At 34.1% G+C, this 24,043-nt stretch overlaps 1 protein-coding gene across 12 annotated transcripts in view; it reads left to right on the top strand.

The window, feature by feature from the left end:
* Positions 1-24,043, top strand: part of LOC138703582 (histone-lysine N-methyltransferase 2C-like) — a 235,804-nt gene that overhangs the window by 193,084 nt on the left and 18,677 nt on the right. For all 12 annotated transcript variants that reach the window (XM_069831570.1, XM_069831573.1, XM_069831575.1 and 9 more), the window contains 6 exons: positions 1,605-1,925; positions 3,463-3,572; positions 9,453-9,696; positions 10,882-11,127; positions 13,038-13,329; positions 15,516-15,810. In XM_069831570.1, coding sequence (XP_069687671.1) covers positions 1,605-1,925; positions 3,463-3,572; positions 9,453-9,696; positions 10,882-11,127; positions 13,038-13,329; positions 15,516-15,810 — 1,508 coding nt within the window. The remainder of the gene's footprint in view (positions 1-1,604; positions 1,926-3,462; positions 3,573-9,452; positions 9,697-10,881; positions 11,128-13,037; positions 13,330-15,515; positions 15,811-24,043) is intronic.

Here is a 24,043-nt window from a genome sequence, read left to right as displayed (position 1 = left end):
TACATTAACGTTTTCGATACTTTTATTGTGTCATCTTCAGATGTTAGGATGTTATGTCAACATATGTGATGAAAACCTAGCCTCATATTGTGTTGCATAGAACCTATCATGATTCCCTAGTCTAGCTGGAGTTGATCGTGTTGTGAATTAACCGAATTCAGTGTCTCTAGTTACTTGTTAAGATTCTGTTAAAATTCACTATGAAGGCCCGTGTAGGACAATGTAAAATGTGAGAACAATAATATAACATATAAATATAAAACATGTGAAGTATACACTATAAAACACTATGTTTTTATCGTATGTTTAAAAGAACAGAGAGAGGAACGGAGATTAAAGAGTGTTCGAGAATAAGGTGCTTAGGAAAATATTTGAGACTAAGAGGGATGAAGTTACAAGAGAATGGAAAAAGTTACACAACACAGAACTGCACACATTGTGTTCTTCACGTAACACAATAATTAGGAACATTAAATCCAGACGTTTGAGTTGGGTAGGGTGTGTAATATGTATGGGCGAATCCAGAAATGCATATAGAATGTTAGTTGGAAGATCTGAGAAAAGAAGACTTCTGGGGAGGCCGAAACATAAATGGAAGGATAATATTAAAATTAATTTGACGTAGGTGGGATATGATGCTAGGAAGAGGATTAATCTTGCTGAGGATAGGGACCGATGGCGGGCTTATGTGAGTGCGGCAATAAACCTCTGGGTTCTTAAGTAAATATGTTAAAATAACAGTGGAAGAAAGGTGTAACTTCTTGCCTTAATGCAGTATCTTAAGTAGTCATCTCATCATTGCTACTTGATTATGTCATTTCCATGATTAAGCCAACTTGAAATCCTCTTTACTAAAACAGATACTTCTTTGAACAGAGCAAATGTTGAGTGGTTGAAGGATCCACTGCCATGTCTATATGACATAGAAACGTACCTTCGAATGTAAACATGGACAAAGAATAATGTTGAGGTAGTGTCAGTCATCATAAGGAACTACAATAAAGAAAGAAACAATACCCCTATTTTTCTAGTATGTTAAACATACAGTAAATACGTTCTTAAATTGTAATACATATAGTGTTAATTTTAAACATATAATTATACCAGGCAAATTTCGAACTTAGGAACTTTTCATTATAAATACAGCAATTAACCTATGATCTATTGAACATGCTTGCCAGAAATGGGACAAATATAGTCAAATAAACGAAATGGTGGCAAGCTTCAAGTTCTTTTTGTGAGCAACCTTTGAGCATTGCATAACTTGGCTTTGGTGTACTTTGACATCATTAATTACTATCCAGATAGAATTTTCAAAATGGATGGTCCCGAAAAGTTATCTCTTGTCTTGTGCAATCCTCCAAAGACGAAGACAAGAGCGGGTCACATGCTCGTTTTGAGTACCTTAAGGAAGGTGACTGAAGCACATGCTTCTGTTATGTGGTAGGCAGATCAGTTCTGGAACTTCTAGTTCTCCATCTTAACAGATGTTTCTTTTGAGCAACCTAAACCCAGTTATTTTATGTACGATAGCTTTAAATCTTTGAATCTGCAATGTTCATTTGTACGTACATGTTGAGATTTGTCTTTTCTCTTTTTGATAGACTCAAGCAAAGGAGCCTGAAGTTGGAAGTGTGAAAATTGAGACGACGCCAGATAAAGTTGAGAAAGATTCATCTTCCCCTTCAACTGCAGTGAGTGCATTATTAACGACAACTCCAGCAGCTTCGTCATCCACCACCCCACCTCGTTTGACATCAACTGAGAAGAAGAGCCGTCGACATACTGGAGATGAGTCACTGAATGTGTCAGTTGCTCCACCCCCTGCCAAGCAGTGGAAGGGAGTGAAGTACAAGTACTGGACTCCTGGAGCCATCCAGCCAGCTGTCAAGTACAAGAAACCCACTGACAGGGAGATTACTGAGGTACATATGCAAGAAAACTAAGACTGTGAAGTTTAATTTTATTAGTATTAGGCTTTTGGTATTTCACCTCGACATTTCCAACGTTCTGGAACTACATTACATGTTCCATCCTCAAGCCAGATAGGTAACGCCAGAGGGGTTCACCTAGTCTTGGCCACTGATTACATCATGGGTAATACTCTGCAGATCATTTGAACTGCTTATTTTTGAGGTGCAATGATTGGATTTTTCTTCTCTGTGCTAACACAATTTAGTCTTATTAACTCAGAATTAATTACTTATACTAGTACAGTAGAACTCTGTTATAACGACATCCAAGGGACCTTAAAAATTATGTTGTTATAAACGAGTGTCGTAGTAACCGAGTTTCATATTATCAGTCTAGTGAGGTGGAAAAATGAAAAATAACAAACTTAATTAGGCTTGTTTTAGATTTATGTACGGTATTCACTTTTAAGTCTACCATGAACGTAATAAAATACACATACAATTAGCCTATAAATGCAATATTCTGTATTAAAACAGTTTGTTCAATACTCACCAAACTTCTTTAGTTAGGAGTCAAGTAATCAGTCATTTTACTCTGTTGTCTCCTATTTTCCCAATACACACTTTCTAAATTACGTTCTATATTCATTATTTCAGTTACAATTTCACTGCTCCTTCCCCTAGCTTCGATCTATTCTGTCCAATTGCAGCAACAATTTTATCCTTGCTCTTCCAAATCGTTTGGACTGCAATTAACTAGGCCAAACTGACGACACATGTCAGCTTTTTTTAATTCCATTCTCAATTTGATGAATCACTAACTTTTTCTTCCAACGTTAAAACTTTTCTTTTAGTGGCCATACTGCGCTAAAATGCGTGCACTTAGTGAAAACTATCTGGCCGAAACTGATCATACGCAAGTGCCGTTAATACGGCATGAATTTGGGCGGGTTAAAGGAAATCTGCCTCCATTTCAGAAGTCTATGACAGAAGGAGACAATAAATAATTCGCCAGATTTCAACAAAATATTTCTTAAAATACTTTGGTTCTTAGACAATCTTATTCCAAACTGAGGTTGAAAATGACGTTATATGCGAGGTAGACGCATATACGTTTGTCGTATTAAGCAAGGTAGAAAAGCATATGTCTTATGGGGAATTAGTTGGGACCACAGACTATTTGACGTTATAGGCAAGGTGTCATACGAAACGAGGTCGCTATAACCAAGTTCTACTGTAGTTTATTAAAATTTTGTGTGAACAGTTGTGATATGTTACTAAAAAAAAAAAAAAACATTTAGAAGCATGTGAAAGTAATACTTCATACATGGGTCATTCAGTAATTAGTGGCAACATTTGAATTAACAACAAAGAAAACATTTTTGAAACAGTCACTTTGTTGCAGTGCTCAGAAGTAATCTCCTCCAACATGAAGAACCCGCCTCCATACCTCAGAGAGACGACGGATGCCAATTACAGCACCTTGTTGTACTAATCTTCACATTAATTTTTAGTTTTTGGTTATAAATTCTTGATCTTACTTCTCCAGATGCTGTTTCGAATGGGTATCACCATGACTCCAGCGAAAATTCCTGAAGATACACGGAAGTGCATGTTCTGCCATCAGATAGGTGATGGAGTAGCTGATGGCCCAGCAAGGTAAACATGCTGTAATTGTTTTTTTTTTTATCCAATGCCACCAGGTTGTCTTTTCGACATTTCTGGTCTTCTCTCCTGGCCGTGGCTTAATTGTAACCCACTCCTGAGGTTGGGGCGCCTGGAAGGCGGAGTTACATTACCCCGATGATGTGATAGGATGATTATGATAATGTGGTGCCAGGAGAGGTCTTAAATCTAAACTTAACCTAAATTCCAGACCATGGACGAACACAGGAATAATCGTGCTGTAATTGTAATTGTAAATATATAATCAGGATAATTCATTACCCTATATTTCTATATTACTATATTTCGTTGTGTAATCTTTGCCATCGCATAATGGTCACACCCTCATTTATAGACAAACTGGCCAGGACTTTAAAATTTCACTGCATAATCGTCACATGGATATTTCTGTTTATCATGATTTAGAATTATTTAAAATACTGCTGCTGCAACACAAAGTATGAGAGAGAAACAATAGTGGCAGCTGACGAAAGTGAATGAAGTCGAGGTGCAAGGTATTAGCACTAAGCAAATGAAGTCTCCAGTTCAGTACAATTGTTGGTTGTGAGTGGTTGTTGTTAAGGAGTGTTGAAATACTTTTTTTTTTAGACGTGTATCAATCATCTTTCTGTGGACTGATCCAGTAGTCAGATAATATAGACTTCAGTGTATCAGATTTACCTATACATGTGATTCAATAATACTGTGAATGTTTTTAGCCAATGAAAAGTGTTTTTAATTCATTAACATCACAGTAATTTTTATATATGTTTTTAAGGTATTATTTGTGTTAAGGTTCCAGTGTCCCACACTAATATTAGTTCCCCTCCTTCCTCTCTCCTTCCTCTTCCATTACGAATCACGCAACTTGGCCCTGCATGCTCACACACACCTCCTTTATATGGAAGCTGATCACTGAAGCAACCAATCATTACAATTTTAATTTACACTTCACATAATTTTTTTTTTTTTTTTTTTTTTTTAATACTATACACTTGAGCTACATTAGGCATTGCAGCCCGAAAGAGCAGAAGCTCGTGCTCGGGCGCAGTTCAGATCAGTTATACAAAATATATCACAAAATTGCGAGAGTTCATTGAGTACAATCACATTAATAAATGGTAAAATACATACAGCATGTAATAACAGGGTCTATATACAAATAGAAAATACAGAAGTACATGAATATTAGAGTAACAATTTTAACTCAATTAGCTTAAACAATTAAATAATTAATCTGATTTGTTTCTTAAATCTATGTGTGTTAAGTGTACTTAGCTCAGGGTAAGCTCTAATTAATGTATTATATATTTTGGGTCCAAAATTTCTGCTGTGTTTTAATCCAGCAGTTGTGTGGCATTTGGGAGTATTTAGAAAGAAACTGTAGTTTTGTCTCGTCTGGTATTCATGAGGATCATATTTAAATTTATTGTGGTTTTTATGGAAGTAAATAAGCAATTTTTGTTTATAAATTTGTTCTAGATTTGATACGCCAAATTCCTGAAAAATTAATTTTGTTGGGTAATCAAAAGGTTTATATAGACAAATTTTGATAATTCTTTTTTGGAGCAGATTTAAAGGACGGAGAGTCGATTTTGCCATTCCTCCCCAACCTAAAATACCATACTGAATTATTGATTGAAACAGAGCTAAGTACACAGTACGCAGAACATAAACAGGTAAATAAGAGCGTAGAATGGAAAATTTGTGGATTGTTTTACGCAATCTGTTACACAGAAAGGAGATATGTTTGTCCCATTTTAAATGTTGGTCAATAATAATGCCTAAATATTTAACTTGTGAGGATATACTCAAAGCGTTACATGAGCAAGTAGGTAGGTTACAATCATGTATAGTTATACTTATATTATTATTTATTTCTAGTTGCTCAAGGCCATGTGATGTTAATGAAAATGGTATTAATTTTGTTTTAGAAACGTTCAAAGAAAGTAAGTGAGCATCCAGCCATTCTTTAATAATATTAATACCACTGTTAGAATTTTGATAAGTTTCATTCCAACTCGAACCGCTAAATATAACCACAGTATCATCAGCATAAGAATACAGAGTACCAGAATATTTCTCAATGTCAATTTTAAGTAAATCGTTGATATATATTAAAAACAAAACAGGACCTAAAATCGTCCCCTGAGGTACACCTATATCAATGTTACGTGATTTACTAAGGTGATCATTTATTTTAGTTGCTTGAGTTCTGTTACTTAAGTAAGATTTAAATAATTTTAAAGCAATTCCATTAATTCCTAATCTATCCATTTTATTCAAAAGTATACTGTGATTGACCGTATCGAAAGCTTTTTGTAAGTCTAGAAAAATTCCTAGACATTTATTTCCTACATCTAATTCTTGAATTATTTTTGAGGTAACTGCCATAATAGCATCATCAGTGCACAATTTTTTCTGAAACCAAATTGATTATCATTTAGTAGTTTATTTTTTTCTAAAAATGTTATTAACCGTGTTTTTATACATTTTTCAAATACCTTAGAGAGACTGGGTAATAGTGAAATGGGTCTGTAATTATTAAGATTACTTTTGTCACCAGACTTGTGAATTGGTATCACCACAGCATGTTTTAGGGCTGAGGGAAATACACCTTGAGATATGCACAAATTAAATATAAAGGCAAGTGGTTTAGAAATAGCTTCGATAATAAGTTTCAGGGTATTTGTTGTAATACCATCAATACCAGGAGCCACATTATTTTTTAAACTGTTTACAATATTAATGATTTCACATTCGTTTACAGGAAACATAAACATAGATGATATACTTTTATTATAAAGCTTATAGTGATGAGTACCAAATACTTTCTTTTTTATATTAGATACGATGTCATGACTTACATTAGTAAAATGATCGTTAAATTCATTTGCGATAGTTTCCTTATTTTCAATTGTTATTCCATTTCGACTTATAATTGTCTTTAATATACTATTTTTATTACATTGGGTGTCAGTAGCTTCGTTTATGGTCTTCCAAAATTGCTTTGGATTATTTTTATTTTTGTTAAATTTTTCAGAATAATATTTGATTCTCTGATTTCTTATTACATTAGTGAGAATATTTCTATATTTTCTGTAGTAATTTAATAAAACATTGTTTTGTGGGTCTCGTTTAACTTGCTTAGCTAACTTATCCCTAGATCGTATTGATTTAACAATACCTGTGGTAATCCAAGGTTTAATTTTTTTGTACTTACTTGAGAATTTGAGAGGGACATGATTAGAATATTTACAAATTAGGTTACAGAGTATTTTATAAAAATTATCGAAACATGTATCTGCGTCTTCATTGTAGAATATAGATTCCCAATTAATATTATTAATATTTGATATTAGGCTTTTATGGTTTGTAATTAGCTTATAATTGTCCGAAGGTTCAGTGGCTACTCTGCTAGTACTTTTATTACTGATTGACAACAATGCAAAAGTCATATTAATGATCTGTTATTGCGCTTGCATATACTCCAGGTATAAAATTTAAGTTATTTCCCGTTTTTAGGAAAATATGGTCAAGACATGAATTGGATGATGGACGAGTAATGGAATTTAAGTATTTCACATATCCATATTCATGCATGATATTTAAATACGTGTTGCCAAAATTATCTAATCTATTTTCTAAAATTTGAACGTTTATGTCACCAAGAATAACATGGTTGTTTAAATCTTTGTATATTGACAAGAAGCTTTCAAAATTTTTCAGAAATTCATTTTTGCATAGTTTTGGAGATCTGTAAATTGCAGTTAGGTTAACAAGAGTATCATTAATAAATGTTAATTGAAAATGTATAGTGTTGCAATGGGAAATGTCAATATCACTTAAAGACACTACGATGTTTTCCTTGAAATATACAACTATACCATCACATTTATTATACTTATTACTTTTAACAAATTTTTTATAACCATTAATATCATAGCCAGAGTCATGATCAAGCCAGGTTTCAGTTAGAACTATAATATCAAAGTAAAAGGAAAAATTATTAAGTAAAACACAGAGTTCGGAAAAATTTTTGTTGATGCTACGAATGTTTAAGTGAAATATTTTAAGATCTGATAGAATATTGGTAATATACTCATTGCAGTGAAGTAAATCGTTAAAAACCATTGTGTTATTATTGTTATTAAATTTGCACTGATGGATTTCATTTAATATAGTATTACTAGCCATTTTTATGTCAATTATATTGTATAATTAAATGTGGTTACCGACACAATAGTATTTACAAATTATTTACATCGTCAACATTAGTGATTTTACTCACGGGGCTGGCTTCATCTTTTCTTGCAAATATCTTACCGTCTCTTGTCCATACAAATTTATAATTCTTCAGTCGTGCTGCATCCCTTGTCTTGTTCAAAAGGTCTCTGGTCACTGCTGTCAGTTGGTCACCTAATGGTCGCAGCGTACATTTTCACTCGAGAAAAAAAGGCATTAATTTGTGGCGATTATGCGATGAAATATGGTATAATGTTCTTTGATTCATTTACAGCTCTGTAAACATTCTTCATATTTTTATTACCAATATTTGGCCATTTATTTAAACATCTGTCTGTTGCTGGGAGTGCTGCATTACCTTTATTTAAAGCATTCTCACTTTGCTGTCTCCAATCTCTCTTGCTATCTAACATCACACCTAAATATATCAGTTTTTTAAAACATTCTATTTGAAGGTTATTTGAAACTGTTATTCTTTTTTGCTCTGTATTGTACATTTTTTAATATTAGTACCTTCGTTTTCTTATGAAGAGAAGGCATATGTCACTGTTGAGAGTGATTTGTCCGTCGGATGGTGATGTTAAACCTGGCTGCCCTCTTGATGCTATTCGACAGGAGTAGGCTATGTGCTAGCAACGGGTTTCCCCTTCTCCCTTCCTCATCTTCATCGTAACTCATTCCTTACATTACACTTACATGAACACTTACACATACACTCACTCTAGCACACGACATAACTCTTATCAGATACACATCATACATAATGTGGCCTGCTGAAGTGGTGTACAACTTGTAAGTGGGACATAGTCCTGCTATTTATTTGCAGTATGCGGAACCGGAATCACCCAAGTGAAGTGAGTAGGCATTAGACACATACTCCTTTTCTTCGTGGTTACTTTTAAAACCCCATTTTTCACAAAACTTTATAATTTCATCGATAGATTTCCGGAGGCTAATGATCATAAATGATTCAGTCATACAATCATCTGCAAAAGAAATCTGGAATTGCTATATTTAATATGGATGGATAGTGGTGATTATCTCAGTTAATATTACTCGCTATATTATTATTATTTATTAATATAAATATTAAATAAATGACTAGATTTACACCTTTGTGTTAACCCTTTCGCCTGCTTAAAATGCCTGAACAAATTATCAGCTGTTAATTTAATTTTGAAATTTGTCTCTTTATATATTGAATTCATGTTTCATGTTCTCTATAAATTTTGCACTTAATCCTTCTCTTTCCAATTTGAACCAAAGTTTCTTTTATTTGGATTCAATGCTTTTTCTTAATCGATAAAGCACCAGTGCATAAGCTCCTTTTTTATTCAAGTATTTGTCGTATTTTTCTTTATGATAAAAATATTATTGCTAGTTCTTTTCATCATTCTGAATTTGCTTTGGAATTCTGTAATGATTCCATAATTTGATAACCAATTTATTTATTAGTCATAAGCTAGAATAAGTTTTTCCCAGGCAAAATCATAAATAGATGCCTCTGTAACTATTAGGATCATTTCTGTTACCTTTTCCTTTATAAATAGGTAGTAAACTCCACTTTTCTGCAATTCTAATTACCTTTCTTAATAATTACTAAACTATATGTAAAATTGCTCATTGCAGGTTACTTAATTTCGATGTAGACAAGTGGATACACCTGAACTGTGCCCTGTGGTCTGACGACGTGTATGAGACAGTAAATGGGGCGCTGATGAATTTAGAGAACTCCCTGCAGCAAAGCCTCGTTCTCAATTGCATTGTATGTCACCGCACTGGTGCTACCATTCGCTGCTTCAAGCTTCGTTGTTCCAATGTGTATCATCTGGGTTGTGCTGTCAAAGATGGCTGCGTTTTCTATAAAAATAAGGTGAAAAAAGAAGCCTCCTTTGTTTTAACTGTAATTTTTAATGTTGAAACGTCCTTAAATGTTTTTTATTCATAAATGGCCAATCAGTTTTTCGGATCTAATCATTGCATCAATTTTAAATAAATATTATAGCTGAATGAATTGTTATATTGGCAAGAATGAACGACAGAAAAGAAAGAATGATACATAACTCAAGAATGAAATCATGACCTCTGGGCCTGTTCCAGAAGTGAATCTTCAATATATAACCAGAGCAACTTACACTTTTTAATCGAGAACAAGAATGTTATGATATGTGTGATTTGTTGGTTTTAGAAAATCTTTTGATGTTTAGTTATTTCTAGTCATAAATTTATAGAAATTATAAGAAGTTTAAAGTATAAAGTAATTTTATTGAGGTAAGGGAGGAGACTTAAATTTTGGTCATTTTCAGTGTGAGCAGTCTCTAATTTATATGTTAAGCAAGTTTCAGTGCTCTGAAGCATAAAAATTACGTCATATTTAAATGCCTGCACCTTTGAATTTGAATTCCATGCAGACTCAACAAGCTGTATTCTCACACTTTTTTTCAGCAAATTTTGTCATGTTCAGAGTGTAAATGCTCTCACAATTTTGATGCTAGGAACACATGAAATTTTTACTGCATGTTCTATTTATTGTGGTCAACAAAACACAGTAGCACTTTTTATGAACTAAATACTTTCGAAATTAAAAATAAAATATATTTAGTGAACACCAAAAATTTATGAAGTCTGATTAGTGCACATGTAGCTAATCGGCAATGCATGCAATGGAGGGGGAAAGGAACTGGCCACCCTAACCCATTATCTCCTAGCCTAGTTACCTCATAAGTGGTGTCTTGTTGGTATCACTTGTGAGGTTCAGACCTGTCTTTGGACAGTTAACTAAACAGCCTAATTTTGAAGTGGCATAATTTTTTAAAAACATTCTTTATATTTGTATATTTTTTATATATATTTGAATAACTCGAAAACCATTCATCTGATCACAATGAAACTTACATGCAACTATATTTATAGCAAGGAAATGAAATGTACAAAACATGAAGTTCCTGCCTTAAAAATTGTAGAAAATGAAAATTTCATCCATCACTCCCTGTTTTAAATTAATTGTGTGTTTACTCTGTGAAAGGCAGAACAGTGATGCTCTGCTTTGTGTTAACAGACCACATACTGCACTGCACATGTTCCAAAGAATGAGAAAGACAATGAACTGACGACACTGTCTGTATTCCGACGGGTTTATGTGAATCGGGATGAGAACCGCCAGGTGGCCACTGTGATGCACCAGGACCACAACAATCTGCTACGTGTGGGCAGCCTCATCTTCCTCAGTGTCGGCCAGCTGCTGCCCCACCAGCTTCAGGCCTTCCACACCCCCAACTACATCTACCCAATTGGATACAAGATCGTGAGTTGCTTGCTCCTTTCAAACAGACTCATTCAGAGGATCATCGTAATTATGGTTTAAAACAGTCATGATGCACAGTTAGCCAAATAACTGGAGTGTGGCATTCCACACTAGGCACATTCAGATACGACCATTCACAAGAGAGATAATAATACAACCAACCAGCATCAGGCAGGAACCCAAGAGCCACTCTATAAATATCTCTGCCAACTGCCAATTCTTATCCACAGCTCTGAGGACGATCACAGTAGGATGATCAAAATGTTAGCTCTAGTAACTGAGACAACGTGACACAAGCCCAGAAACTCAATATAACCCATACCTAATCTGATCTGCCTAACTGGAAAGGATGCATTATTGATAGGCAGAATTGAATGAATTTTATCATGTTTAGATCTACTTTGTGAACATCAGGTTGACATGAAAACAGGATCAGTTCCATTGAATGCGACCACTCACAATATGTTCACGCAGGTGCAACCATAGACAAGTACATTAGAAGACCTGTAACTCAATATACACTTTCGAGAGACTATAGAAATTTATAAATGAATGTTAAAACCACTAGTGGCAAATTCGGAACTACATCTGTTAGCGCAATTGGTATTACAGGTATCCATTATATCAACATTATTATTATTATTATTATTATTATTATTATTATTATTATTATTATTATTTATTTTTTAAATTTATTTATTTATTATTATTATTTTTTTTTACATATCCCCAAAGGAGCATGCAATGGTTTATCAATTTAAATGAAATTTTTAACCGCAATATGGATATCAGACATGGTTTTTGGTTTAACATATGTATATGAATATAATGGTTGGAAAACTAAACTGAAAAGCATTGACAACACATTCCCTCTGCTACCCGGATTAATGAACACTACAACAGAACCCAGGGAAGTAAAGTCTTGTGTGTAGCATTGCCTTACTGCCGTCAGCTGAGTTATCTCATTTTACATTCTTGCCATTTGAATCAGTGTATAAATAAAATTATTGCAGAATTTGAAATACAGGCTAATTTATGCAAATCTGGCTTACAGGTTATAGTTCCTGTGAAGCAGACTTTAATAACTTCAAGGGAAAAATTGTTCCATGGCCAGGTATCGATCCTGGGACCTTTGACTGAGTGCCCCAACGCTCTTTCGACTGAGCTACCCAGGAACTGCAGCCGACACCGTCTCAGTTTTTCCCTTTATATCCACACACCTCAAGTGGGCTGACAAGATGCCAAAAACCCATCTTTGAGTGCACACGAACTCTGTGTGACTTGAATTGTGGTTTTCTGTTAACATACCTACAGTGATATAGCTATATATTATGCAAATCTGGCTTATTATGCTGGAAATTATTCACAGGCCAATTTCTTTAAACATGCTTTAATATCTGTAAAATTGAAATTTTTACCATTCCTGACTGGCTTTAATTGGGATTTGAGAAATTTGGGGAATCCCACCTAAATCAGGATACCTGGCAACTCTGTAGGATATGCTTAGAGTGAGATTCGATTCCTATTTTGGTCTGTAGGTATGATGATTGTTAGGCAACTACCAGAATCTGTTTTTGTTATCTCCAGGTCTCCAAGTCTACCCATTGAGATGTTTCTATTGAAAGACATCCAGTACCTCTTAAAAATCCTAAGTTCTGCTTTCTCTGTAATGAGAAGGGAGTTTAATATGTGAAATATTTTTATAACTCTACTTTTCCTTATTATTTTAATTATAGATCTTAATTTATTATAATTTTTCTTAAGACTTCCATTCATTCTACTTTAATTTGCATAACTGCCACTTGGATGTATGTATGTGAAAGAGGACAGTTCTTAAAGGAAACTACATTAATGATTAAATAACTGTAATACCATGGATTATTTTTAATTGTTATGTTTATCACTTTTAGGTTCGTTTTTATTGGAGTATGAGGGTTCCCAACAAGCGTTGCCGTTATGTTTGCTCCATACATGATGTTGCTGGTCGACCAGAATTCCGAGTGCTAGTCCAGGAACCCTGTCAGGATGACCTAGAACTCCGTGATAGCACACCCCGTGCTGTGTGGGCCAGAATTCTTGAGCCTCTGGCAACACTCAGAAAAGAAATGGGAGGTGTGCAAGTGTTCCCACGTTACATTTCTGGAGAAGATTTGTTTGGCTTAACAGAGCCTGCTGTTGTCAGGGTGCTGGAAAGTCTGCCAGGTACATTAACAAAAACTTGTATACCTTGTAGTTTTAATTTTGATGCTTGTGAACTTGAGCTTTACACTTACGTCATTTCACTTTCATTTATGTTATTTGTAGTCCAGCAGGAGCAAGAAGTTGTAACAAGTTAGTAGAAGGTTGGTATGTTGAGTCAAACATGGCTTCTGTCTGTTTAGCCTCTTCTCACATTTCTGCTGCTGTTACAAGAGTCAGTTGGAGAAGGTCATGAGAGATAGAAATATAATGGACTCTGTGTGTTGTGGTGAGATAAATGTGTTCATTGGCCGAAAAAGAAAACCAAAACTTATCAGTGAAACAAAACCATAAATATTACAAAACAGAAAATTACAAAGAAATAAAAAATAGAAACAAATAATGCATCAATATAGATATTGTTGTGGAGATTATCTTTTTTTAAAAAGCTAATAAAAAAAAATCTATTGGCATAATGTATTAACATGAAAAGCTAGTTCATTCAGTATGTAGAAGCACAGGAAAAAGATGGCTCTATATATAGGTAGAAAACAAATGCAAGTCGAGAAAAAATGCAGTCAGAACTTCAGGTAAGAAACTAGGCGTGACTGTTAAAACATTTAGAAAAAATAATCTTAACAAGGAGATGATACTTTTAGAATCTTCGATTTTGATGATTCTGCCTTGGACGTAAGTCAGTGATGTAAAAGGAGGTACAGTGTGTAGCAAAGCTGAACAATATAGGTGTCAAAGGTTGCTCAGTTACTGTTGGCAAAATTTGTGATTTGCTATCTTTTCGTTAATGTACTTACCTTCTTCCCGTTTTTGTCAACTATCTGCAATATCTCAGAGCCAAGACGCAAGACTAGTAAAGAAAGGTTTATCATTTTTTCTTTTCTTTTCACATTGTTTCGAAAATAGACTATATCTTGACTAGTCAGTCAAGCAGAACTTCTATTTGTAGGGTACCCTTCCTTATTAACAGCAATGGAAGAGTCCAGTCTGTACCTCTTCTTAACAAGCCACCATTGTTTTTTCCCTCTTGGATGATCAGTATTCGTGGAAGTGTTTCTCGCATACTTAATGACAAATAAAGGAAGAGAGGTATTGCTTTTTTCCTTAATGCAGTGCCTTCCTGTGAGTGATACTACCTCAACATAATCCTTCCTTGTGTTTACATTCAAAGGCACGTTTCTGTCTCATAGAGGGGAGAAATGAGACAGAGAAAGCTTCAACAGTCATAAATTTCCTCTCATAATGGGAGTATCTGTGTTATGTGAATAATGTTGAAATAGTATCTCTCACAATAAGACACTGCATTAGGGAAAGAAACAATGCAAAAAAAGAAATACTGTAAACGAGGATAGACTAAATGGTTCTCGAACTTGGGACTTCTTATTATCAGTCTCGCATTTTGGTTCTGAATAACCACAGCTGATAGGAATGGGAAGGAGATAGGTACATCAATGATAGAGGCAGCAAGCTACAAATTTTGCTGTCAGTAACTGGACTACCTTTGAGTATTGATAATCAAAATTGGTGATTTCAGATGTCTGTTCCCTCCTTGTAGGTCTGAAAACTGTATTTTTTTTTTCATATAACAAAAGAACATACAAGTCCATTGTGATGCATTGAGTGAGTGTGGAAAAGACTTGACAGACTTGTATTGTAATGTTACAAGACATACGGTGTAATCATCATGTGCCTAAAGCCAGGTGAATGGTATAGGCATCACTTGCTTACTGTCATTTGAAAGAAATAAAATTCAGAAAGTTAATGATCATAAACAAGGAGCTCAAAAATATTGTTCTGATAATTGTTCATATTATAATTCTTGATGTATATATAATAATTGTTATTGGTAATAATAGTGCAATTTCTACATACTGTTGCTATTAAAGAGAAGAGATAATTTTATTATACACTGAAGGTCAATGCTTCAGTTTTTTTTTCTTGCTCCATGATTTTTAATGTTTATTTTAAGAGTTGAGAGCTGATGAATAGAGTGGTGTTGAAAATACGTTGTGAGTTGGTTAAAATGTATGGAGAAATTCGGCTTTTACTTTTTTTTTTCATTGTATATAATCTTTAGTTTAACATTGACTTCATATTCAATAAGCCTAAAGAATAATTATCCTATTGTGTGTTTTGTTACTACTTGATTGTTAAATGCCAGTTTTAATATGCTGTTTAACTGTATTCTTTTGCAGGAGTTGAAACTCTTACAGACTACCGGTTCAAATATGGTCGAAATCCTTTGCTGGAATTGCCACTGGCTGTGAATCCCACGGGTTGTGCCCGTACTGAACCTAAATTGAGAAATCAGTTCCTATGGAAGCGTCCCCATACCCAGAGGACGGGATCTTCATCCAGACCAATCTTTGTTCCAACTGCTACAGTGGCTGGTGAAGCAGCATGTCCCTACTCCAAACAGTTTGTCCACTCAAAGAGTTCCCAGTACAAAAAGATGAAGCAAGAGTGGCGCAACAATGTTTATCTGGCCAGGTAGCTATTGCTTGTGCTCCCTCTGCTTAGACGTTGTCTTTTGAGAAAGCTTTATTTTGGAGAGTGTGACTAAGATATGCCTTCCAATTTCTGCAAAATCACTTTATAATCATTTATTATACATAACTTTGAAAAAAAATATCTTCAGAAGGAGTTCCTAAATTGTAAGGAAAAGTGATTACTAAGCATTCCTCAAAATGTTCTTAATATTTATAGAATCCAGTACACAAACCATACATTTTTCTGCACTATTAAATACATTAAAGTAATGTCTTTGAATGCGATTTTTTATTTTATGAAGTTCATGGCCTTTGAACAGAGAAGTGTGGATATTTTGCTTTTCTTCAATGAAATTATTGTAGTGAGTTTAAGTATTTATTTGTGACGATTTAGTGAAATACCCAGTGATGATTTCAAAAACAGAACTTTTTTCTTCATAAAGAATTCCTTAGGTATAGCAAAAAAAAAAAAAAAAAAAATAGTGTTCATATGTAAATTATTAGAATAACTGGAAAAATGACTGATGTGAAGAAATTTGAATGCTAGTAGAAAATACGATTATTTAAATTAATGAATGAGAAAATCAGATAGCTACAGTTACTTTTCCTTTTTATGTTTCAACAAATCACTGAACCATAGTGCAAATCAACTATATGTAAGCAAACTATGTTAAAATTGTCTTTCTCTGAAAGTAATTTATAAATTATTTATTTAGTAAAAGAACTCTTAACTTGTTTATTTCATACCTTAAATTCATGGCTGTGGAGTCAGAATCAAAATCAAATTTGCAGTCACGAGTTGAAGTCTGTAAAAATGTACAAACTATAACCGAAATACGAGTATAAAATATTTTAATAAATATTGTTTTGACATAATGAGCCTCTATGTGTGAAATTCCTTATACTGTATCTCCATTACTTCAAGAACAATTTTCTTCAGCTCTGTTATTTGTAAAACCAATTTCTTTGGCTCGGTTACTTCAAGAACTAATTCATTTGGCTTCAATATATGAAGGACCAATTTTCTTGACCACATTACTTCAGGAACCAATTCATTCGATTTCATTATTTGAAGAATAATGTCTTTGGTTTCATTCAAGAACCAGTTTCCTGGTTGCATTATTCCAAGAATCAATTTCTTTGGCTTCATTAATTCCAAGAAGCAATTTCTTTGACTCCAGTACTTGGAGAACATTTGTGCTGTAGCTCATTATCACCATTACACTTACGTAGCCTGATGATTCACTTGGTTGTGGTGAAATATCTTTTACTGTTGTAATAGCTGTGCCATTAACACATGTTGAAACTTTATGAAGTAGTCACTGCTGGAAGTTTTGTGACCAACTTATATTGGGACTCTGCATTATCATTAGTCAACTCTCCAAATATTTGGCTCTGGGTTGTTGGTCCATGTAACTGCTACAGTAGTAACTTTATTTACTGTAATTTGCCAAGAACTGGAGTTTGAGGGTTTTTAACGAAGTACAAAAATGTTAATAAACTAATATCTTGGTTTTGGCTTTCTTTAGTTTAGATTTCAGATCTTTTAGTCTTGAAAAATTGAGGGGTGGCTGGTAGTACACATTTATAAATAAGAAAGGAAGTTGTACAGAATGTGTCATGTGTAAATATTTATGTTTAAAAGATTTAAACAACTGCATAAATAATGTTTTTATATAATTTATTGCAAGTAAACATGTGCGAGAAAATTTGGGATAACAGCTTTTGTTGAATTGTAATTGACATTTTTCATATTTATACATTTAATCTTTATGAGTACTGTACAAATATATATTTATTTATACTGTAAATACACAAATTAAATACTGTCTTAATTATTTTAATGATGTTCGGCACTTGATGCAGTTCTTCCATTCTCTGTCAAATGTGTCTATCATTGTATAACAAGCATTGTATGTAATAAATATTATGACTAATGTTTCTGTTACCACAAAACTTTACGCAACCCCAAGGATATATGTAGATGAAAACACAGTTGGCTAAAGACAATGTCAATAAAATATTAAGTTTTTTATATTCCTGAAAATGGATTCTGGGAAGCAGTCAAGACAGTATACATTTTTGCACAAGTATTGTGTGATGGGTAGGTAGATAGGTAGGTAGTTATTTAATGACTTGAACTACAGAGGCAATGTGTTATTGACAGTGGAAGCTGAAGTACTCAGAGAAAATCCGTCAACTGACTGAGACAATTTTGCCTCATATTCGTTAGTTTGCAGTGTTAGTAATACAAAAGATACATGTGTTAGAACGTCTGTTGAATACATGTAACTTTCATTACAGTATTCATGAATATTTCATTTATTTGCATTTATTCCGTGTTTCATAAATAAAACTTGCAGAGACTGCAAAGGTGACGAATTTGTCCTTTGTGTATATATTTCCTCAGAATGAATAAGTTACCAGCATTCAATACACTATGTATTACATATCATGTATTATGAATATGCACTACACAGTGGTTAATGAAGTTTGACCTGCACTAAGTTCATAATATCTGAAAAGTTACGCAATTTCGCAAGCTTTTTTAGGTTTAACAAGTTTTAGTTACATACATACCTATAATCATTGTACTTACGCATAATAAACGTAAAAACAATCACACTGCAACATACAACCAACTTCATTGAAAATGTGGATCTTCAACTCTCGCCTCTGGACCTGACAGAGACGTGCTCTTTAATCACCACTTGCACAGACAGCTGAATCAAAGCGGGAAATGGAAATCTGCAGTAAGCATTGTTTTATACCAGGATATTATTGCTATTATATTATACATTCTTATCGTAGACGTCATTTTGGAAGGCGGTTAGCTTCTATATGCGCCGTAGCATTTCTGGTATGTGACGTCACAAGCTTGTACAGTAGAACCAATCAGAATCAGTCTATAACAAGCACTTCCTGAGTTCGTTTGTTCACGTGCGAGTGTTTCAATACATTGAATAAGTAAAACTAACATTTATTATGTGTATGTAAGATAAATAAATGGAAGAGGAGACTGTAAAAACACAAGTATTACACAAGCAGGCGCGGAAAATAGTGTTTAAGGTGTATAATTATTATAAAAACGTTAACGAGCAGAACGCTGCCGGCCATCTTGATGCTGGCAGCAACGTTGCCAACGTGCAAGAAACGACTGCAAAAGCATGTGGTGTGGGATTGAGAAACGTGCAAAGAATATTGTTAGTGAAGGAAAGAGGGTTTGTTTGGTGTCATGCTTACAGTAATCAACGGCTAAGGTCATTATTGTCTTTTGATAATTTAAATTCTCTCCTGCGCTATTTGTATTGCACGTGCGTGAAGTACGATGTGGCAATGTTGTACGCTGCCTTGCTCTCTCTAACTGTCTCTCTCGACGCAAACGCTAGCAGACAACCCGCCTTCCGAATTGCCGTGGACTCTAGTAGGTTACTGTAGACATGATCAGCAATAAATATAATAAAGTATAAAATACAACATGAATTAAAACACATTAACACATTAAAACAGAAAATCAATATCCCGAATTTAAAAGAAAACCTACAAATTAAACCAAACCCTTTAACTCTATTAAATATGGAATATAATCTAAATTTAACAGAAGAAATACTGAAATCAGAAGTAAACACTGAAATACTAAAACAATTGTCTTTAGAGACAATTAATATTAGATACCCTCCACAAAACTGGCTTCATTTATACACCGACGGATCCTTGATCTCCAGAGAACAAGGTGCTGGTGCAGGTGTTACGTGCTGTCTCTTCTCACTTTATAGATCTCTTGGGTATGGAACAACAAGTTTTGATGGTGAAATCATTGCAATAAGTGAATGTCTCAGGAATCTTCTATGCCACATCAGTAAATTTAAAAATGCAGTTATATTGTCAGACTCCAAAGCAGCTATTCTATCAATAGTCTCTAAACACACACCTTCATCTCAAACAGCAGAAATAACTAAAATGCTCTCTCAATTAATATCACTCAATAAAAGAATTGTATTCCAATGGATACCATCCCATTGTGGAATCCTGGGAAACGAAAATGCGGATGCTTTAGCAAAGAAGGGCAGCACTGCTACTTACAGACCTGTTACTAAATCTACATATTACTCTGTGAAAAGATTTATTAAATCTACATACTTAGACTTCAACAAACAAAATTTGATAACACAATCCCAAGGGAAAAAATGGAACTCTCTGCATCAAAATCCACAGTTAATTCCTGATTTACCACGAAAATCGTCTGTAGCTGCATTTAGATTGGCAACAGGCCATGATTGTTTGGCCAAACACCTGCATAGAATTGGAATATATCAGTCCCCTAACTGTCCATTGTGCAACTCAAACCAAGAAATGGATTCGGAACACCTCAAAATCTGTGCTTCAGTGGCTGGTCATGATAATATCTTTGAAAAATATTGGAGTGCAAGAGGTCAAATGACTTTATTGTCAAACGCCTGGCATTAGAAAACAACAACATTAACACATCCTAGCTGCAACAATTAATTTAAAGAATAAAATGGATTATTGGTAGGCCATATTTTGTGTATTGCCCTCTTAAAAAAAAAACTAATATTGGAAGACTCCTGTGGTAATTTGTTAATTAAGACAATGGCAATTGAGTTGTACCAGTTTTTAGATTTTGACATTCTGACATTGGGTTTCACAAGATAATAGTTATACCTTGTAGGGTAATGCCTTACCAGATACAAACATGTTATTCCTAAAGTACTGGTAATTTTTTATACTCTTTATTTTTTTTAACTAATGGCGGTACTTGACTGTTCGTCATTCACTCATACGAAGTTAGTTATATAGGCCAATTTACTGACGGAGTCATTACCATGGGAGCCATAGGAGGTTGATCTACGCTACACCCACAGTGAGATGAGATAATGATGGAGATTTGTTAGGATGCCACAGGAGAACGGAGCTTCCGGAGAAAACCCCTTGTTACCTGCACCACATGCTTGCCCAACACAAGTTATAAATCCGGGGGGGGGGGGGGTTACACCAGGGTTCGAACCGAGGTCCACAGGATTATAAGTCCATTGCTCTAGTCACTAGACCACCATGTGGCACACTGTGAAATTAAATAATGATAAAACTTGTTCTTTCAGACTGAAATACACAAAAATGTCATACGTCTCCATGAAAGAAAGCTTCCTATCTTTGTATTGTAAACACACTTATGATTTAATAAAATGGTACTTTTGAAAGACATATTTTGTACTTTCTGTTCCTTGTTTAATGCATTTAATACTATACAATTACTGCTTGCTACTTTTCTTGATGATTGAACTGTTGTAACTCACTAATTATGGGAATCGGACGCATATTTATATGAAAATGACCTCAGGTAAAAACTTGAGTGTGGGTCAAACTTCTGCATACTATTATTATTATTACAATAAATAGGCACATATTTGAACTTTTTCTGGCGGAATTATCCAAATTAGTTTTAGTGGAATGTCCACTGATAGCATGGAGATTTTTATTGTATAGTATGCTTAACGATACATGCTTAAGCTATGAATTGCATTGCTCAGAAAGATCACATGAAGACTAAATTTGCGTTTTTTTTCTGATTGTTTAAATAAGCGAATTTGAAGTTGACATGATACCTTATTAGTGCTTGCAGCAGAGTTCATAACATTTTGATGAATTTGCGTTTTTATTCTGATTGTTTAAACAAGCGAATCTGAAGTTGACATCATACCTTATTAGTGTTTGCAGCAAAGTTCATAACATTTTGATGCTATACAGAATGTTTCAAAAGTCAGGCGACATAGACAAACTTCGTTATTAGTGCAGATAGCGAAAAATGGAAACAGAGGAAAGTTGTTGGGAATGTGTGGTTTTCAATCTAATATGCTTGAATTTTCAACATAGAATGCACTGTTGAGGCTGTACACTAGTATTATATGTCTGCCAGTCCCAGTGCTAACAAATTAGTAGCTTTTCTGCTAGTTCTACTGGATTCTAGGTATGTAATGTATCAAATAAATTAGGAAATGATGACGATAATTAGCAGTGTTGCCAATACAAGTTCAGGAAAAACCGCCAGAAAAGAATGAAATTCCCCTGAATTCTTATGCTATCACTGTAAATAAATGTTTTTTTGCATTGTGAGAAGTTAAATAACCGTTAAACTCTGCATATCATCTATTTTTCTTCGTTAAAATTGTTTAGTCAACTGTCTGAAGACAGGTCTGAACCTCACAAGTGATACCAAGAAGGCACCACTTATGAGGCAACTAGGCCAGTAGATAATGGGTTAGGGTGACCAGTTTCTTTCCCCCTCCATTGCATACATCGTCCACTAGTCAGACTTCAGATGCATACAAACAATAATTGTTCTTCCTCTGACACATATTGTCAAGTGAGGGGTACTGCCTGATAATAGATGTACTGTACATATCAGCCAGAACTTCAATCAGAGGCTTTTGTTAAATTATATGTATCTAAAATCTGGTAGAACTAGCGCAAAGGCCACAAATTTGGTAGCATTGGACTGGCAGGTGTATCGTACTAGTGTACAGCTCCAACGGTGTATTCTACGTTGAAAATTCATGCACATTAGAGTCAAAACTACCTATTTCCAACAACTTTCCCCTCTTTTCATTTTTCGCTATCTGCACTAATAACGGAGTTTGTCTATGTCGCAGAACTTTTTAATCATCCTATATAACAATGCTTCGAGATCAGGTTTATTTTGTAAGACAAATGTAATCTTTAATTTTTATTACTTATTATTTATCTTGACCATTGCTCATACTAGCATAACAACACACTATATTAAACACGCTTCAGCCATATTATTAATACCAGTTTTAGAGGAATTTATCTGTCTTTAAGCTACATGTTATATTGGAAAGTTTTGTGGCAATGTTATTAAGTCAATTCAGAAAAAAGTTGGTTTATCCATTACTGGTATCTAAACTAATGTTTATTTCACTGTCTGTAACAACCTAAACAATGATTTTGTTCACAGCAATGAATTAATAGTACATTATGCAACGAGCCTATAATGGTAGTAATTAAGATGCAAGTATGATTGTTTATGAAATGAGCGCAAGCGAGCATCTTAATTACCATTATAGGCAAGTTTCATACGACTTTTTATGCTCGACCATATTTCTAACTTGAAAGTATTCAAAATTATGGTTATGTGCGAACTGACCTGAATTGTGAGATGTGCACAGATGCGAAAGTATTGATTTTTTCCGAGGCCGAATTTCATTGACCTTGGCACAGAATAAGATGAACATTACTCTGGTATAACCTGAAAATTGATTTAGAATTGAAAAACGAGATGACAAATTGAATTTATTTGAATATTATTTACAATTAACTCTAATTATTATAGTAACAGAACATAACCTTCGCGACAGTATTGGATTTCCAGCCTCTGTGACTTTTCGCTAATTCTCTATCGATTGCATATCCGAGAATAATCGATACTTGCGGTTTTATAATGGTACAAAGCTGACTTGTCATTGGCTGAACACCTGTAAGCTGACTTGTCATTGGCTGAACACCTGTACTTTAATGAGTAGGTGTACTTTAATGACATGCATTAAAGGAATGCTAGCAGGTGTATAATTACTACATTTCAGCATGGTGGAGCATAAAAGTTTTTAACTCACAGCAGTGAATTAATTTTTTTTAAATCACTCTCTCTATGACAACCAGCACATTAGCAGCAATAAAATACATACATTCGTTCATTTATAATTTCTTCACAAACAACAAATTACAAAGAAAGCTCAACAATGTAAAATTATTTAGATGCCAGTAATGGATAAAATATTGTATAGCACATGAGAGTAAACATATTTTATGCGCTCGTGGAAATTACTATCCTCGGCTTAGCCTCAGTGCTAAACTTCCTGCTTGCACATAAAGTCTAATTTTACTCTCTTGTACTATGAATTACTCATTTAAATCTTTATTACTGATAAGTATTGAATTTAATTTTATCTCAAAGAGGTCTCGTATTTCCTCGCACATGTTAATGTATTTTTAATTATTATGTAGCACATTTCAATCTTTGGAAGCATCAGTGCATTGAGGTTATGCATATGAAGACTAGTAGATGTAGGTAAGGTGAAGTAAATGAAATAGAACCTTTGCATTTCTGGCAGGAATAAGAAATCCACAAGGACTTGCAGTTGTTAAGAAAAACGTCCATAATTATTTCTAATACAGTCATAGAAATTGTTCATTCTAAT

Source organism: Periplaneta americana, chromosome 7, assembly GCF_040183065.1.
Source record: "Periplaneta americana isolate PAMFEO1 chromosome 7, P.americana_PAMFEO1_priV1, whole genome shotgun sequence".
NCBI classification, from domain to species: Eukaryota; Metazoa; Arthropoda; class Insecta; order Blattodea; family Blattidae; genus Periplaneta; species Periplaneta americana.
This window is presented reverse-complemented; position numbering and strand designations above follow the sequence as displayed.